The sequence below is a fragment of the Pelobates fuscus genome, chromosome 7 (genome assembly GCF_036172605.1).
Source record: "Pelobates fuscus isolate aPelFus1 chromosome 7, aPelFus1.pri, whole genome shotgun sequence".
NCBI classification, from domain to species: Eukaryota; Metazoa; Chordata; class Amphibia; order Anura; family Pelobatidae; genus Pelobates; species Pelobates fuscus.
In genome coordinates this window covers 125,241,068-125,261,541 of record NC_086323.1, presented here as the reverse complement: position 1 = coordinate 125,261,541, position 20,474 = coordinate 125,241,068, and the positions used below count along the sequence as shown (strand labels likewise).

The 20,474-nt window shown below is 41.3% G+C and overlaps 1 protein-coding gene across 1 annotated transcript in view; it reads right to left on the bottom strand.

Annotated features, from left to right (window-relative positions):
• MST1R (macrophage stimulating 1 receptor) overlaps positions 1 to 20,474 on the bottom strand; it is a 100,655-nt gene that overhangs the window by 4,428 nt on the left and 75,753 nt on the right. The window contains exons 11-19 of the mRNA XM_063426567.1: positions 19,266 to 19,344; positions 11,583 to 11,807; positions 10,802 to 10,948; positions 9,866 to 10,034; positions 9,647 to 9,736; positions 8,611 to 8,811; positions 8,161 to 8,241; positions 7,802 to 7,983; positions 6,707 to 6,816 (exon numbers count right to left, since the gene is read on the bottom strand). Of these exons, the coding sequence (XP_063282637.1) occupies positions 6,707 to 6,816; positions 7,802 to 7,983; positions 8,161 to 8,241; positions 8,611 to 8,811; positions 9,647 to 9,736; positions 9,866 to 10,034; positions 10,802 to 10,948; positions 11,583 to 11,807; positions 19,266 to 19,344 (1,284 nt within the window). The remainder of the gene's footprint in view (positions 1 to 6,706; positions 6,817 to 7,801; positions 7,984 to 8,160; positions 8,242 to 8,610; positions 8,812 to 9,646; positions 9,737 to 9,865; positions 10,035 to 10,801; positions 10,949 to 11,582; positions 11,808 to 19,265; positions 19,345 to 20,474) is intronic.

Genomic DNA, 20,474 nt, shown 5'->3' with positions numbered 1-20,474 from the left:
AGGGCCGCCATCAGGGGGTGACAACCATGAGGGTTGTCACGGGCCCGGCGGCCCTGGGGGGCCCGGACTGCTCTAGCAGTCCTGGGCCCCACTTTCCCTTTCTGCACACATAGATAGCGAATATCGCTATCTATGTGTGCAGCCGCGGGCCCCCGGCTCCCTGTTACCACAGAGGGGGCCCAGCACAAGGCCTCTTCTCCTCTCTTCTCTCTTCTAATAACTCTCGCGAGACCCGGTTGCCATGGCAACGCTCCGCGGGTCTCGCGAGAGTTATTGGAAGAGAGAAGAGAGAACAGGCCTTGTGCTGGGCCCCCTCTGTGGTAACAGGGAGCCGGGGGGCCCCCCCACCGGACCACCAGGGATGGAATCTCCCCCTCCCTGGACCAGGTAAGCAGGGAGGGGGGAATAACATTTAATTAATTTTTTAATTTATGTGAAAATGCCCCTTCAACCCCCTCCCCCTCCCCCCCAGATTGCACATTTACACACACACACACACACACACACACACACACACTACATACACTGACACAACACACACACACACACTACATACACTGACACAACACACACTGCATACACTGCATGCACTGACACAACACACACTGCATGCACTGACACAACACACACTCTGCATACACTGACACAACACACACTCTGCATACACTGACACAACACACACTCTGCATACACCGACACAACACACACTGCATACACCGACACAACACACACTGCATACACCGACACAACACACACTGCATTCACTGACAAAACACACACTGCATTCACTGACAAAACACACACTGCATACACTAATACAACATGCACTCTGCATACACTATACACTAACACACTCACTGCATCCACTATACTGACATTCGCTACACATTAACACACTCTCTGCATTCTACACCCTAACACTCTCTGCATTCTACACCCTAACACACTCTGCATTCTACACCCTAACACACTCTCTGCATTCTACACCCTAACACACTCTCTGCATTCTACACCCTAACACACTCTCTGCATTCTACACCCTAACACACTCTCTGCATTCTACACCCTAACACACTCTCTGCATTCTACACCCTAACACACTCTCTGCATTCTACACCCTAACACACTCTCTGCATTCTACACCCTAACACACTCTCTGCATTCTACACCCTAACACACTCTCTGCATTCTACACCCTAACACACTCTCTGCATTCTACACCCTAACACACTCTCTGCATTCTACACCCTAACACACTCTCTGCATTCTACACCCTAACACACTCTCTGCATTCTACACCCTAACACACTCTCTGCATTCTACACCCTAACACACTCTCTGCATTCTACACCCTAACACACTCTCTGCATTCTACACCCTAACACACTCTCTGCATTCTACACCCTAACACACTCTCTGCATTCTACACCCTAACACACTCTCTGCATTCTACACCCTAACACACTCTCTGCATTCTACACCCTAACACACTCTCTGCATTCTACACCCTAACACACTCTCTGCATTCTACACCCTAACACACTCTCTGCATTCTACACCCTAACACACTCTCTGCATTCTACACCCTAACACACTCTCTGCATTCTACACCCTAACACACTCTCTGCATTCTACACCCTAACACACTCTCTGCATTCTACACCCTAACACACTCTCTGCATTCTACACCCTAACACACTCTCTGCATTCTACACCCTAACACACTCTCTGCATTCTACACCCTAACACACTCTCTGCATTCTACACCCTAACACACTCTCTGCATTCTACACCCTAACACACTCTCTGCATTCTACACCCTAACACACTCTCTGCATTCTACACCCTAACACACTCTCTGCATTCTACACCCTAACACACACTCTGCATTCTACACCCTAACACACTCTCTGCATTCTACACCCTAACACACTCTCTGCATTCTACACCCTAACACACTCTCTGCATTCTACACCCCAACACACTCTCTGCATTCTACACCCCAACACACTCTCTGCATTCTACACCCTAACACACTCTCTGCATTCTACACCCTAACACACTCTCTGCATTCTACACCCTAACACACTCTCTGCATTCTACACCCTAACACACACTCTGCATTCTACACCCTAACACACACTCTGCATTCTACACCCTAACACACACTCTGCATTCTACACCCTAACACACACTCTGCATTCTACACCCTAACACACACTCTGCATTCTACACCCTAACACACACTCTGCATTCTACACCCTAACACACACTCTGCATTCTACACCCTAACACACACTCTGCATTCTACACCCTAACACACACTCTGCATTCTACACCCTAACACACACTCTGCATTCTACACCCTAACACACACTCTGCATTTATTACACCCTAACACACACTCTGCATTCACTAAACTATGCACACACTCTGGATTCACTATACTGACACACACACTCTGCATTAACTGTACACACAGCATCCACTACACAAACATCCTGTATTCACAGTACACACACTACATCCACCACAAATTGAAACACTCTGCATTCACTATACACAGACACTGCGTCTAATACACACACTACATCCACTACAGACACTGCATCCGCTAAACACATTTCAACACACACTACATCACTGTACACACACTACATCCACTACTCAAACACTCTCTGCATTCACTACACATTAACACTCTGCATTCACTACACTAACACACTCTCTGCATCCGCTACACACTAACACACTCTCTGCATCCGCTACACACCAACACACTCTCTGCATCCGCTACACACCAACACACTCTCTGCATCCGCTACACACCAACACACTCTCTGCATCCGCTACACACCAACACACTCTCTGCATCCGCTACACACCAACACACTCTCTGCATCCGCTACACACCAACACACTCTCTGCATCCGCTACACACCAACACACTCTCTGCATCCGCTACACACCAACACACTCTCTGCATCCGCTACACACCAACACACTCTCTGCATTCACTACACATTAACACACTCTCTGCATTCACTACACATTTACACACACTCTGCATTCACTGCACTAACACACCGTACATTCATTACACTGACACACTCTGCATTCACTACACACTAACACACACTCTGCATTCATTACACACTAACACACACTCTGCATTCATTACACACTAACACACACTCTGCATTCACTAATACAACATGCACTCTGCATACACTACACACTAACACACTCACTGCATCCACTATACTGGCATTCACTACACATTAACACACTCTGCATTCACTACACTAACACACACTCTGCATCCGCTACACACTAACACACTCTCTGCATTCACTACACATTAACACACTCTCTGCATTCACTACACATTAACACACTCTCTGCATTCACTACACATTAACACACTCTCTGCATTCACTACACATTAACACACTCTCTGCATTCACTACACATTAACACATTCTCTGCATTCACTACACATTAACACACTCTGCATTCACTACACATTAACACACTCTCTGCATTCACTACACATTAACACACTCTGCATTCACTACACATTAACACACCCTGCATTCACTACAAATTTACACACACACTACATTCATTACACTGACACACTCTGCATTCACTACACCCTAACACACACTCTGCATTTATTACACACTAACACACACTCTGCATTCACTAAACTATGCACACACTCTGGATTCACTATACTGACACACACACTCTGGATTCACTATACTGACACACACTCTGCATTAACTGTACACACAGCATCCACTACACAAACATCCTGTATTCACAGTACACACACTACATCCACCACAAATTGAAACACTCTGCATTCACTATACACAGACACTGCATCTAATACACACACTACATCCATTACAGACACTGCATCCGCTAAACACATTTCATCTAGTACATACAAACACTACATCCACTACACAAACACACACTACACCACTGTACACACACTACATCCACTACTCAAACACTCTCTGCATCCGCTACACATTAACACTCTGCATTCACTACACTAACACACACTCTGCATCCGCTACACACTAACACACACTCTGCATCCGCTACACACTAACACACACTCTGCATCCGCTACACACTAACACACACTCTGCATCCGCTACACACTAACACACACTCTGCATCCGCTACACACTAACACACACTCTGCATTCACTGCACTAACACACACCCTACATTCACTACACTGACACACTCTACATTCACTACACACTAACACACACTCTGCATTCACTAAACTATGCACACGCTCTGGATTCACTATACTGACACACACTCTGCATTAACTGTACACACAGCATCCACTACACAAACATCCTGTATTCACAGTACACACACTACATCCACCACAAATTGAAACACTCTGCATTCACTATACACAGACACTGCGTCTAATACACACACTACAGACACTGCATCCACTAAACACATTTCATCTAGTACATACAAACACTACATCACTGTACACACACTACATCCACTACTCAAACACACTCTGCGTTCACTATACTCACTACATCCACTACACAAACACACACTCTGCATTCACTGCACAAACAGTATCTAATACACACAAACACTACATCCATTACACACATTCTAATTCACTTCCACTATACACACCACATTCAGTCCTGCATCATTGTCAGCGGACTAGGTAGGGCGTGGGCGGGCCCGGGAGGCCCAGACTTTGTGCTTTGTCAGGGGCCCCAAAATTTGTGATGGCAGCCCTGGCTGCAACTATATAAAATGATAAATACCATACCATACATATTACCATACTATGCTCAAAGTAGGGATGTATGTGTGTGTGTAATGCTGATGTGTATCAATCTTAAAGTACAATATCTGTAGTGGCAGAGGTTAATTTGCATGTAGTGTAAGTGTTAATACAGTGTTCTACAAGTATAACAGATATGTGTAAAAATAGAGGCATCTGTATGGAATGTAAAGGGTGATTTTATTTTGAATATCTAAATGCTTTGGGTGTATTTTTGTCAAGGCCCATATGTCTGAATACAGGGAAGTGTTTGTGTACGAATGCCAAAATGCATTAGTGTGTGGAGTGTGCATGTATTCAGGGATAGAATAGTAAGGACTGTCTGTGTGTCAACACAGGAGTACATTTCAGCATTGTGTGTGACTTTAGTAGTGAAATTGTGAGTAGTGTTAGTGTGAGTGTGATGGGGTGTATGTGTGTAGAGTGTAAGCATGTGTAAATGATAAGTGTATTAGAAACCTGTCTCAGCATGAGTGTGAATGAGTGCTGTAGTTGAAATCTGTGTCACTGTCTGTGTGTTAATGAGGAGCTTAATTGAAACCTGTGTCAAAATGTATGCGTATAAAGGATTATTTAAGTAATGCATGTGTATTTATTTTTTGTGTTATTAATATCTTTTGCCCCCCCTCATCCTCCTTTGGTGTCCTTTTCACCATCTTTCACTAACCTGTTTCTCTCCGCATTATCTCCTCTTTTGTTTGTCACACCTTGCCTCCCCATCACCCCCCTGTGACCTTTACAATTCTTACATGTCATACTTGTTCTTCCCAAACACATTTCTCTCCCGATTTTATAACCCACCCCTTTTATTTTGTCTCTCTTCCCATTAACCGCACATATACAAAACTCCTGTGTGCCTCTACCCCATTAGACCCATTATTCCCAAATGTGCCTCTGTCATTCCAGCCCCTATTTTCCATCTCCCCATCCTTTTCAAGTATCTCTATTTTCCATTGCTGTCCTCCTATACTTATGTTCTCCCTAATTCCTTTATCACGATTTTCTCTCTCGGATTGCTCCCCCAGGGTTATTACATGCTCTGTTTCTTACATAGTTCTTCTCTTAACCACGGCACGCTTTGCCTCTCTTCTGTGCCTCTATTGCCTTCACCAACGTTTCGTTCTCGCTCCATCTTCCCCTTTTCTCTACCTAACTCACACACGCTCCCTGTTGTCATTGTCAGGCTACTGCCTACTCACCTCATTGGCTGTGAAAGCACTCTGTGTGAGATAAGAGTGCAGGAAGTGATGTCACTTCCTATCCCTGCCTGGGAGAAGACCCATCCATGGAGTAGACCAGACACAGAGAGCAGGTAATGCTGCCAGGTCTCACTTTGTGAGAGTGGTAATGTGCTGTGCCATAGGTTGATAGAGCCCTGCATGTCATCAGGGGACCAGCAACCTATTGATAAAACAGATTTATTTGTAAAATGTTCCTATCCAGCTGGAGAGACCTATGATCTTCCCAGCTGGTGCATGGCTGTCTCAGGCCCTCAGTCCATGACGATTCTACTCGAGTGGTCAGTCGCCCCTGGTATTTATGTTTGCACTTCTTCTAGTGTGCCTTTATTCAGGTAACCTATAAATGTGTTTTAATCCAGCCAGTGCTAAGAAGAAAAATAGCATTGAACAACCCATCCCTGGGCATTATTTATAGCTAGGTGATTTGTACCTAAAAGTTAAAGGTGAATCTTTTCCACAAGAAAACATGTATGGAACATCACATATAAGTAAGCATGGAAACTGCCCAATCAGACTATTATGGGGACTCCGGACATACCCCTTATATATACAGTGTGACTTCCTGCAGCTTGGCAGGCTTTTGGCTCCTGTAAAAATAATGTTTACTTACATGCAATTTCGAGCTGCTAGGTCTCTGTGCACAAATTTCATGTTTGCCAGGTATTCCATTCCCCGGGAAACCTGAAGCCCAAAGCCGACCAGGTCTTTCACTGTAGGATTCTGATAAGATTAAGAACGAGGACTTAGATGCTGAATGCTTATAAATCGGAAAGGTGTGAAGATCACAGGAGAACCTTTGAGACTATGCCATATTAACATCACATAATTGAACACACTCAAATTTCTATTGAAATCTGCACTTTTTAAAATATTAAAAAACAAGGATACACTATTCACACATTAAGCACTTCGCATTAGGGGTCTGGACTTCGCCTTTAACCCCTTAAGGACCAAACTTATGGAATAAAAGGGAATCATGACATGTCACATGTCATGTGTCCTTAAGGGGTTAATTATATATATTTTTTTAATCATGAATTTCTACTGAACGGATTGTAATTCTGGCCATTTATAGATTACAGTTTATCTGCTTATTAAAATACATGGTGAAATATATACACTTGGGGCATATGTAATTTAAGAATAGGATGGCTCCCTTCTGTCTGATCACAAAGTTTGGGATGGGGGAATAATCTGGTGGGAAGCTGCAGGCCCATGTATTTGTTTTAGAATAACCTGCATGCCATGTTATGTGCTATATTGGTTACTGGCCCTCCAATGGTTTTAAATTTGTCTCTTTTCTTGTTTGTCAAATTGCTTGCCTGCTAAACAGTAGACCAGTTTATTTTGGTACCAACTCGGATATTGCTCTGGACTTCATTTCTTTTGGCTGTCTCATCTCAGGGTTATTTGGGAAGGGGGCATTTTTTATTAATTTAGATGGGCTTCAAATCAGAGCTCATATGGAGTGGGCATGCCATGCGTGTAAATGTTGTGAATATGCTCTGAAATGTTCCTTACAAACTTTTCCCCCCCAAAAAGTTAGTAAGTCTCCACAGGGACATTCTGTCCTTTCACAGTTCCTAAATTCATATTGAATTAACTGGTGTTCAGTGGTATAAGATGCATGTTGAATCATTATCTATACATAAAAAACACTAATAAAAAATGATAGTAGCGGCAACAACTAGTTTTGGAATCTTACCCTCTCCTCACTACGAATGAAGTGTCTTAAGTCTCCGTGTGTCATATATGGAAGAACTACCAGTGGAAGACCATCGCGAGGAAGGAAAATGCCAATAAGCGACAATACATGTGGGTGGTGGAAGCCCTTCATTATAATTCCCTCTCTGAGAAACTCTTCCACTTCATATACATCAGTGATCCCTGGAAGTTACAATGAAGGCATGAGAGGCAATCAATTAAAGCTACACATAACACTTCCCAGAACATGTACCATAAAAATGAAGGTTTCAAGCAACATGAAAACAAGACTAATTGGAATATGCCTTTAACACATGTGCATCAGCAATTGATTTTTAATAAAGCCTTTTATGTTCTCACTGTTAAGAGACTTGACAGCGCAGTGAACTTCTTGCTGTTCCTCATCCAGGTAGGTTCCATGATAAACACTCCCAAAGTGACCTGTAAAGAGTCAAAATGTCTCACACTGTCCCTGGATTATACTTATTTATACATAATACATCTGTAAAGCAGAGATAGACACTAACACCCTGTTTCTGAGACAAAATGCTTCATGACTTTTTGGAGAAGTCCATGCTCTACAGATTCACCAGAAGCAATAGTGAAATCTTTTGTTAGATAGAACTGTAATGGCATAAAACCACGTGACAGAATGTGGCTTTATATTTGATGTGTGTGGATCAGTATCCCTAGTAGTCTTGGAAACAAGTGAGTGCCTTTGTATGCCAACTATGAGTCCTTAGTTTACTTATGGAGTTGTGTAAAGATATGGTGACAAAAAGCTTAGAGATTAATTGCTCTACGGCTTACCTTTTCCAATAATACGATCACGATGGGTAGTCAAATGAGACTCAGGAATCAAAACATCCTTCACTTCCTCCAGAACCTCTGGACTTAAATGGTCAAAAAAGTTGGTGATGAGGAGAGGCATGGAACTAGCCCCAACACTTCCTCCTGAATAACCTCCACCAATGTGGAACGTCATGCCTCCAGAGCTACTACTGGGGATATCTGTATGAGAAAAACACAGATAAAACAAAGTCAATGGGAATACAGAAGTGTTGGACCAACAAACAGGTGACCAAAACAGAATGAAAAAAGTAGTATGTAAACGTGTCTGGAAGATTAAGCTTGATGTGGATTTGGAGAGCAATGATGAATAAGGACAGGCAGGCATTATAAAGGCAATGTAATGAGCAGTATGAAAAAGAATTTAAGAGAACAAAATATGGAAATTCTTACATTAAAGGGTTATTCCAAGCAACATAACTACAGCCTTGTTTTATTGTTGTGGGGCAAGCTGTTTAGCAATGAGCCCTTACAGGAGTCCCCAACAGGCTTCAGTGCTCCCTAGTTGTCTGGTGATGTGCTTCTGGCTTCTGCAGAGCAACAGAAGCTAGAGGCCATGGCTGTCCCCATTCATTGGTTGAGAGCATCAGCTGACAGCTCTAAACAATGACAGATTCTGTACAACAAATTGACAAATTCTGATGACACCCACATGATACTTGGAATTACCCTTTAACTGCTTTTGAAACTGCCTATTGTCATCACTGTGTGGTTATAGCAATAAGAAACAAAATATGGGGAAGAGCAATTACTCATTAGAGGGAACATAGACACAAACTCTGCAATTTATTTTGTGGGGGGTAAATAAGGAATGGATGGTCCTCAGATCAAAGGTATTATTTTATCTGACCCTGTGACATCTCAACCTGATACGAAGTATTTATCAAACTTTTATCTTTATCACATTTTAAAACATAATTTTCTAAGCACTGAATATTTTTCACTGTGTAACAAGTTCAGGCCAAAAATGGTGTAACAATATATATCAGTTTCTTACAGGATACCCGGTAGTCTCCATGTGTGTTGCTGATCGGGCTCAATACAGTGTTTCGATTATTATTGACTAGTAACTCCAAGTTCTCCACAGCTGAAACAAAATAAAACAAGTTAGACCTGCTCCAGTAACATTTGGTCACTAATGGCTATGTTTACTATAATGCTCACAAACATGTGAGGTGCAAAGTTTAGTGGTTACTGCTCTAGAAAATATCCTCACCCAGCTTTTTTTTCTTCTTATTCTTATTCTTCTGTTTCAGGAGCAGGAAAATGAGGGTTAAGGTAACCAGAATTGCAGCCACACTGCCAAGAACAATCCCCAAAGCCGGATCCAAATAATTGACAATTACCACTTGGCCCAATGTGGTACAATACTCATCAACGCAAACCTGGAGACAACGATTACAAAGACCAGTGATGAACATAGCATCAGCATATGGGTATGTCAATGGGAACAGCACATACAGCCTACCTATGCATGCTTCAAGGCAATATAGACCTGGATACAAACTTGGTATATGATCCAACATGTCAGATATTTGGGTGGCAATTCATGGTGACCAAGTTGTGAAATCACATTTCTAAACTGAACATTGGCTTTTTAGAAGGACATTTTTTTTTTTACATTTTGTGCGCATAAAATGGTAAATGGGATAGGCGGTGGTTGAATAGTGGTGGACTAAGTAGAGATGTCTGGCATATTAACCATATAAAGCAAGAACCATAGGTGAAACAAAGTAAATGTTTAAGCAAGGACTTTACAAATACCAATTCCTAAGACATCAATTTGGGGATCTTGTCAGACCAGAGAATTTAAGACATATGAAGTATGCCATATCATAAATCAAGCGTTTAACGAGAAAACTATACTGAAAGAAGTGTGGGAGAAACATATTACCCAAGTTAAATGTTTTTATTATAAGAAATATAGAAATATTTGATAATTAAAAATGCACAAGTTTATATTCATTAGCTAGACAGCTAGCAGAAAGATTATATATACACACACACACACACACATATATATATATATATATATATATATATCCCCCCCCCCCCCCCACACACACACACACACACTTCAAGGCAATAAAGACCTGAAGACAAACTTGGGGTTTTAATCACACCTAACCTATAGGATATTGACATACACTACCTTCACTGTAGCCCCTTCCGAAGGGAGAACCATGTCTTTAGGAATTTGACAGGTGATATCCTTCTTCGTAATTTTAGGATAGCATTCTCTGCCATTAATGGTCATGGAGACATTAAGGCAGTTGTCCAGAAGATCCAGGTAATGGTGCTAAGAGATAAGAGGGCAACAGAGTGAATGAACAAAATGGTCGTATTAACCTATTCAGAAAAAGAACATGCCCTACAGTAAAATTCTACTCCAAGCAGTACCAGAGTAAGCTTTTTATTTTGAGCACTTCAAGGAGGACCAGAGCAAGAAGAGGGCCAATGGGAGATCTGATTGTTTTATGGAACCCCTATCCCAAACATAACCAGATATGCACAGTGTATGGGATCATGAAAGTGTTTGGTTATAATGACCCGCACAGATCGTTCCTACTAAAACCACTATTTGATAAGAAAGCATGCAAGAGAGAAAGAGTCTTAAAAATGTTTAGTTAGAGAGATATGGGGGGAGGGGGGGAACTGCTATGAAGGATGGGGAAAAATGACCAGCAAAGTTGACATAGAAATGAAACAAATATCAAGGTTTTGCACAGAAGAACAACATGATGTTGGGTAAGTAGAGTGAATTAAAAGGCTGCTGTTAAAGAGGGTATCAAGCTTTTTGGATATTGAGGAGGTTAAAGGGAAGAGAGGATGCACTGAAGTAAAGCGAATAAAATGTTATATGTAGGAGGTTCCAGTTGTTTGTTCTAATGGAACTCCCTCTACTAACTGGACTTTACAACACACAGTCTTACTTGTGCCTCTATTTTACGGTCACCCTTTTTAAGCTGGTAAGCCCCACCATCTTGTTCCAATCGATCGATGCTGTAGATCAGCAGGTATTGGAATTGAGGAAATGTATACGTAATGCCATCCAATATCAAGCTTAGATTCTCACGGTAGACTGGGGTATTCATAGCAGAATTGTAGGCAGGGGTACTACACACAGCAATTTGTGAAGTGAAGCTGCCTTCACAGACCTGCAGGAGGAAAAAGGGAAGTTAAAAGAAGAATAATTATTTTTTTTTTTATTGTTTAGGACATGTTACTCCTATGGGTTTTGCACCTATATTTGATTTTCAATTTCAATATCTTCTAGACAAGCGTAGATGAAATTTCAGGAGCTCATTGTACCTCTGGCAAATAAGTTTGTTGTTAGCAGTGTTAGTTGACAGGTAAAACATGTAACACACTAGTGCGTATCCCCTTTACTGCAGTCACTCAGAAGATCTGAGTGTCCTTGAAGCCTTATCATGCCATCCAAGTTTTAGCTCTCTGGTTTTCCTGTTGAGGACACCAGAGAATGTTCATCATAAATGCATCTTTAAACACACCAGAAACCTGACTGGCTAAGTTTGTATCACGAGCACCTCCATACATTAAAGTTGGAAATTAAGCCATACTGTTAATAAAAATAAAAAATAAATTTTAAATTTTGCTTTTGTTTTAAATATTTAACCTTGAATTGTTTCTACCCAACAAGATTTCCTTGAAAAATAAGAGAAATTACAATGTGTTATTCCTGATAAAAAAAAAAATAAGAGCATACATTTTGAAATAATTACATAACAATATAGTACAAACTACTCTTCTGTCATCATTAACAAAAAGGAAATAAAAATCTGTAAATGCAGTTTGGTTTGGGTTTTTTTTTTTTACTCACTTTAAATAGAATCGTACAGATTATTTTTGGAAATTCCAATATTTGAGTTTCCTGGGGGAAATTATGAAAAATCCTTCATACTGTAGTAGGCTCAAAATAGAAAATATATTGTGCGCAGATTTAAAGATCCGCTGCTGACCCTATTTCCCCTGTTCTTCGGTGCAGCAATATAGTTTGTAATGAAATACAATTTTTGTTGCTAGTGAAGGAGAAAATAGGTGCCTGTAGCTATGCTCATTAGGCTACACCATGGGAGCCCAGCCTTGCTCCAACTCCCCCTAACTGCTGTATAACTACATTTCCCCTAATTTTCTAACAACCTCCTCTGATCGATGATCATTGCTTCGAATAACTGATATATTGCATCAGCCTTTACTTTTATTAATGTAAGTTTAAATAAATAAATATGCACATTGTTGCATGCAGACCCGAGAGCTGTTTGGGGTAATTAAGATAATAAAAACTTTGGACACATTCACACAGGGTCAATAGGATTATTCAGCACAGTTTGTCCAGTTCAAAAACCTTAGAACTCTACCAATCATTGACTTAGATTTAAGAGAACGTAGAATGAATGTAGAGATTAAATGGCTACTCTAAGCACCAGCAATTTATAGATCATGGCCCTGCAATGATCTAAAATGGTTCAAGACAAAATTAATATAATGCCGCACATGTTTCTAGGACCCACTAACACAGAAGAACAGACATGAGCATCTCTCAGGACAATGGGCTTGTTTATTTAGCACCAAATTATATTCTCTGAAATGGCTGTCACTGTTGTTAGCAACTACCAGCTATTCCCATGCCTTTATTTTTTACATTTAATGACAGGTACTTGGCAGATGCCAAAGACTATTTATAATTAATGTGAATAGTAGGGGGCCGAGAAAAGAACCTTGGGGAACACCACACGTGACTGGGAGAGGGAGGGAGTCGCTGTCAGAAATGGACACATATTTTGAGCGATCCGATACATATGATTGAAACCAGTTTAGCGAATGATCACCGATACCGATTTTTTTTTAGTTTGTGCAGTAGAATGTTGTGGTCTACTGTGTCAAAGGCCTTTGTAAAAATCAAGGAAAATGGCTCCAGTTAGGTCTCCTTGTCCATGCCAGTTTGGATGTCATTGCAAACTTTTAAGAGTGCAGTTGTAGTGGAGTGATTCGGGCGGAAACCCGATTGATCAGGGGTCAGATAGTTAGATTGTTGGTAATACTCACATGTTAAAGACTGCACATTCACAAAATATTCTGTATGAAAAATACATTAATTCTATATTTAAGCACTAAAGCCTTATCTATAAGCATGTTGTGTGTATTCCATAAATCAGGTGTATGTAGACACCAAGGGAAAATTGCTCAGACATTCGCAGGAAAGTGCGCATGTGCTGAGTAAACCTTTTGTATATACTGTTTTGGTGGAATCGCTATGGCAATAATTTAGAAAAAGTGCCCTTTTCTTACTGTACGTCCAGTTTGTAAAAGAGTTTGCAGTGGTCGGTATCAGTGGAGGACTGCGTGAGTAACGTACAGGGTACCATCTAAAACCTGTCTGTATTTTTAGCTGCAAACACCTACTGTACAAAATATTTAATGGCAGGTTTTTTTAACAACAAGCATGAAGACAAGTCCAATCTGTCAACTGATCTTGTTGGAAAACAAACAAACAAGACCATTGTTTCAATCTATAAATTCATACAGGAAATAACAAAAGATGAAAAGAAAATTACAATTGCTGCTGTGAAAACATTTCAAGCTAAACCTCGGGAGAATCTCCTGCTACCCTATATAGAAATGGTAGGAAAACACACCACAATTGCTCCAATAAAGAGCATTACTAAAAATAAGAAATAAATAGTGTGTTACCCATGATTGCCTGTGGTAATAGGACCCTGATCTTTGCTTAGCTTCCCGGAAAGCAAAAATTATGTAGGTTGTGATAAGACTTTGGCTTCTAAGAAATGATGTGATTTACTGTGGATTGGGAGTTGAGGAATGTAGAACTAGGGATGTAAATTCCACCGAGGAAGTCATGGATAGATGATGTAAAAATAAGTTAGGATTCTGCAATAACAGGTGGTCACTGATCAGTGATCAGTAGAGCAATCAAGCAAGGATGAAAAACCTACCACTAGATCTGAATAGAGTGAAAAAAGGGTGAAGACCCCACAGTAAGATCAGATTATTCACATAGTCCAGACTAAGTAGTGCCATCCTCCAAAAAAAACAACAAATGTATAAAAAAAAAAAAGTGTTCTGAACAGAAGGGTGCCCTGAGTCAATCAGATTGCTGTAACTTATCCTGTAATTGATATGCACTAGCTACACATGACCTCAATCAATATAATGGAAAGATAGACAAGTCCCAAAACCATTTGCGTATGTACTTTGCTCATACACAAAAGGAGTTTGTTTATTAAAATAGGAAATTAGGAGAACTTACTTGCCAAAAGTGTAAAATTATTCTCCAAGCTCATATCTTGTTTTTTTTGTTTTGTTTTATTTTTTCAGATTTGCGGTTTTGCCCTGAAATATGCCGTTTTTTTTTTGTCAGTTCAACATGGTTTGCATTCTTGTAAATTAAACGACAATATGTTAATGTAATAGGTCACTGGAAATCAAGAGCCAGTAACTGTAACATCATAGCATGTGGTTTATTACCAAGCAGTTAAACTCCTATTACCCACCCCTACGCATTCCTCCATCTCCAGGTTAAAGGAACAATAAAAGTGTCAGAAACACAAACATGCATTCCTGACATTATAGTGGTAAATTAACTTTTTAGGTCCCCAGACCACATTCCCCCCCTTTGAAAAGGTGACTTTACGCAGCACGGCTGGCAACGCCATCCAAACTTGATTATCTCAGCCAATCCAGGGAAGTTATTGCGCTGTATTGAATAATTGCATCTCTATGGGGAACATTTAGCATCTCCAATGATGCACACTATGCAGCACTGACTCAAGAAGCACCACTGAGGGACTCCGCTAGAGGTGTAACTAGCCAGCAATGTCAATACTGCATTTTCTCTTAAGCTGTAGTGGTACTGGTGACTATAGTGTCCTTTTAAGCTGAGATTCTAAGTTTGTATAGCTTTCATACATTACAATGTTCCCATTAAAAATAAGCAAACTTCCGTATACACAACGGTACTCGACAAGGCTGCCCTCTCTCCCCTTTGCTTTTTGTCTTAACTCTTGAACCCCTCCTACAGGCGATCAGGGAACACCCCGACATAACAGGGGCGAGAATAGCAGACCAGGAATTCATAGTTTCCGGTTATGCGGACGACGTCCTCCTCACCTTGACCGACCCCCTCAACTCCCTACACGCACTAATGCCCCTCCTGCAGAACTACAGCACTATTTCGGGCTACAAGGTCAACATGGAGAAATCCAGTGCCCTCCCAATCCTTCTTACACAACACGAGACCACCCGAATTACCTCGGAGTACCACATACGAGTATCCCAATCCTATCTCGCCTATCTCGGCATTAAACTATCAGCAGACCATGCAGCACTCCACAACTTAAATTATACCCCCCAGATCGAAAAACTTATAGCGGATATGGAGACCTGGGCGGACAAACCAATCTCATGGATCGGGAGGATCCATTCGGTCAAAATGAATGTCCTACCCCGCATCCTTTTCCTGTTCCAGGCCTTGCCCCTCCCCATAACAAAGCATGACCTAAAGCCGCTACAGCGGACTATTGACCGCTTCATTTGGCACAACAAGAGACATAGGGTAGCCCGCAACATCCTATACCGCCCCAAAGCAAGAGGCGGCCTGGGCCTTCCACATTTACATTTCTATTACCTAGCGGCCCAATTGACGCAAATTGCAATGTGGCACACCCCCCCTGAGACCAGGAGATGGGTAGACCTGGAGTCTCTGATTATGCAATCGGATCTTCCACAGTTCTACATTTGGACCCCGAAAGAGTATAGAGCGCTCCTGCGGACCGACTGCCCAGCCATCACAAACTCAATCCACATTTGGGACAAGTATGCAATAAAATATGACCTAACAGTAACATCATCCCCACTCACCCCCATATATCGAAATAGAGCATTCACCCCAGGCATGAGGCCTAAAGATTTTAAAGGCCTAGAAAATGCGGACCTACAACGAATCTATCAACTATACATAGGGAACGAGGTCGTCCAGTTCTCGGAACTGCAAACGAGAACGACTTTAACCCCGGCAGATTTTTTTAGATACCTACAAATTCGACATTACGCTAACCAAGAGTCGGTCAAATCAGCGGCTAAAACCAAACCAACTTTCTTTGAAAATATATGTTTAGCCGAGCGCTACCGCAGGGGCATGATATCCCTCCTCTACTCCCACCTCTGCTCCACCACGGGGGAATGGGGTACCCTTCATTACACTGACAGGTGGGAAAACGATCTAGGGGAAACCCTAGAGGGCATAGACTGGCAGGACATCTGGGAGACAAATACCAAAACCTCCATCTGCGTCACGATGCAGGAGCAATCATTCAAAACAATGTTCCGGTGGTATACCACCCCGGTTCAGTTATACCACATGAAAAAAACACCCACAGACCTCTGCTGGCGTAACTGCGGAGAGAAGGGGACGTATGCCCACATGTGGTGGCACTGCCCTAAAATCCAGACATACTGGAAAACCATCCAAACCCTAGCCGCCCAAGTCCTGGCCAGACCTATCGCCCTCAACCCATGGACCTTCCTATTGGCCAGACCCCAAGAAGACTGGCCTAAACCAAGCCAACAATTACTTAACAAAATAGCATTAGCAGCCAGGAGAGCAGTGGCCCAAACATGGCTACAACCCGACACCCCACCGGTCACGACAGTGATAAATAAGATCAAAGAACAATACCTCATGGACAAGCTAACGGCCCAAGTGCGGGGTACCACCAGGGCCTTCACTAAGACCTGGGAACCATGGGAAACATATAGTGACCGTTAAGAACAGGGAAAATGGAGTGAAGAGTAGTTACTCACAACAGACTGAGTTACCCCCCCTTTCCCCTCCCCTTCCACGACCACCATAGTTGGGTCGAGACGACCGGTGTCCCGACCCGTGTATTTACTGTAATTACTCTATTGTTATTGTGTTAATTATGTTCTTCTGTTCCTCTCTCTAATCTCTTAATTTCTCTTATAATCACATAAAAGACAATGGTTAACCGTAGCAATGCCATGCCTAACTTGAATAACCAAACATGTACTGTAACATGAATGTAAATGGATACTATCTATTGAAACTCAATAGGCTCTTGCACGAGCCACAATATTATGCATGGTCTACCACATACCATTGCAAAAATAAAGAATTAAAAAAAAATAAAAAAAAAAAAATAAGCAAACTACCACAAAAAGGGAACATTCTAAATATTGTTTGCCAATAGCTTCCCTGATCTATATCACTAGCTATCAAGATATGAGACTAAATTGGGAATAGTCAATATCAAGGAAAATTTCATGTCAGTTCCTTTATACAAATAATGGGGAAAAAATGATGATTTTTTATTTTAAACGACAATTAATCATACACAGAAAGAACATGTTTAGTATCTTTATATATGAAAGGAAAGCAGCGTCAAGCACAATTTCAGCACTAGATGGCAGCATAGCTACTGCTTCAATTACACCTCCTGCAGGCCAACATATCAAAAAAGCCGAGTGTAAACCAGAAACACACAAAGTTTAATGGAAGAGACCACAAGTTTGCATAAACACTATAGAGAAAATATAAATTCCTGCACATGCTGCTTGTGCATTGTCATATAATCAAGACAGGTTACATATACCGGTATCATGCCAAAATTAAAAGAAAGTCTTCTAACATGTTTTGTAAACATTTACCAATGCTGAAAGAGTTACATAATCACTAGGGTCCCACGTGTCATGTTACCAGTCGGTGCTGCTGGCAATTTCTCCTCCATCTGTCTCACTTCTGATGTTGAGGCCCAGACTTTGGTCACTTTTGGTCTTCCAAACCATGTCATTATACAGTCTTCCTGCCTCATGTCTTTCCACAATGCCTCTCCAGAATTGACACACATTGACATTCTGGAGATGTTTAAAGGACATACTCCTTTCCCCTATTTAAACCTTAATTTCCACTTGGTACAAGCCTTTTCATGATTCTCTGTAGACCTGATAGCTCACTCCTAGTTCTCTGGTCTGAATTTTTTTTATTTAGTCTTGTATTTTTGGATTCCTGTTCTCTGTTATCATAGACCCTAGTTGGCTTAGAGTGTTTTTGGTGCTGCCCTTTGGCATCTCATGACAGAGTAGTTCTCAGATCATGCACTGTTGTATTTTTGCATCCTAACATTAAATCCAACCGTTCTAAGGACAAACCCTTTTAAAAAGCTGAGGTCAGAATTCATGACACCATCATCATAATGAAACTGGGCATACATGCATTCATTATGAATCAGTGTTCACAAAAATGAGTTTTTGAAAAATCAGTTGAATAATCCTCAAGCATAATGGTACGAAGTTCTTTCAACGAACCAGTAAAATGTGAGGCATTTTGAGCAACACAGATCCTGGTAGATCTCATAAAACCTGGTTGCTGCATTTTACATTAGAAAGCTCATGCCATCAGTCAAGCTTGCCAATGGTAGAGTCATTGCTTGGAGATTATTTTGCGGACAACTTGCAGTTACCGAAGGAACAATTAGTTCTAGTCTATATCGATCGATCATGTCATATGGAGATATATACAGCACAAACTGTTGAGTGAGCATATTAGACTCTGCACTGACCTGTCTCAAATTAGCAAATGCAACAGTGATGCTGGAGACTGAATCCAGATTCGTACCGTGGATAGTAAATTTGGTACCCCTGGAAAAGAAAAGGTTTGGTATAAGGACAGACCTCTAAATAAACTGGCATTATTAACTTTAACCATTATTAAAGATCTGCTAGATGTATAATGCCTCCACAAAAAAAAAAAAAAAAAAAAAAAACAACATGATAATTGAGTCAATATTCTAAGTGTTCCTGGCCATTTTAAAACCGAGACTCTGACAATGAGAGTGATGGGTCAATCATTGGTACATACAGAAGGCAGAAAGTTGAAATGTTTTAAAGCCATTTGTGGTAAGCTTTTCATATCCCTGCAGTAAGCAAATGCATTGTTTAAATGATCTTTCCATAATCTTTATGCTGCTCTGTTTATGAAGTATGGATTTGAACAGCTTGATATTAATCTCCTCTGCTTATATAACAACTTTCACTGGAAAATTAAGCACAGAATTACTCCGATGAAAGTAGAGTCTAATCCCTTTATATTGTCTGCAGTACAGGCACTAATCACCCTTAGGTTACTCAGATGTAACAGCCAGCATTTGGATGTTTGCATACTAATGTTAGGTGCTTTTTGAGGTCAAGGGGGAAGGAAATTGGATGTGCAGTGTATCTGCTTAAACCGCTGCACATCCAGACGTATTAGCACATTTATGCGGGGAGTAAGTTGCACCCCTGGCACACAGGACTTTGGCAGCCAGGAACTGTGTTCCTGACTGCCTAATGGCAATCCTGTTCATATGTTACGTCTGCGCGCTGGCAAAATCCGTAATATGGCTCTTAACTTGCAAGCACCGATGTGTGCGCACCTGCAAGTGAAGCCTATAAACCTTTTGTTCTGCCGTGATTAGCCCTGCCTCCTCTCCATCAGGAAAAGCGTGGAAGAGAACGGGGAGAACATGGCCTGGAAATTGTGGGGGGGCGGAGAGGACCTAAAGAAAACGATTCGGGTGACTAAATTAACCACAAATATGATTACATCAATGTGTTTGGGTGACCCTTTAAGACAAGTCTTACTGCGGTAGACAATATTTTTAAGAAGACTACCAATAAAAAGTAGAAGTGAAGGCACAGAATGATGACATGTTACAATAATCTTTATTTGACTTCAAACATTTAACTACAAAACAGCAGTAGCAGGTTGTCAGAGGCCCAGAAAAACATAG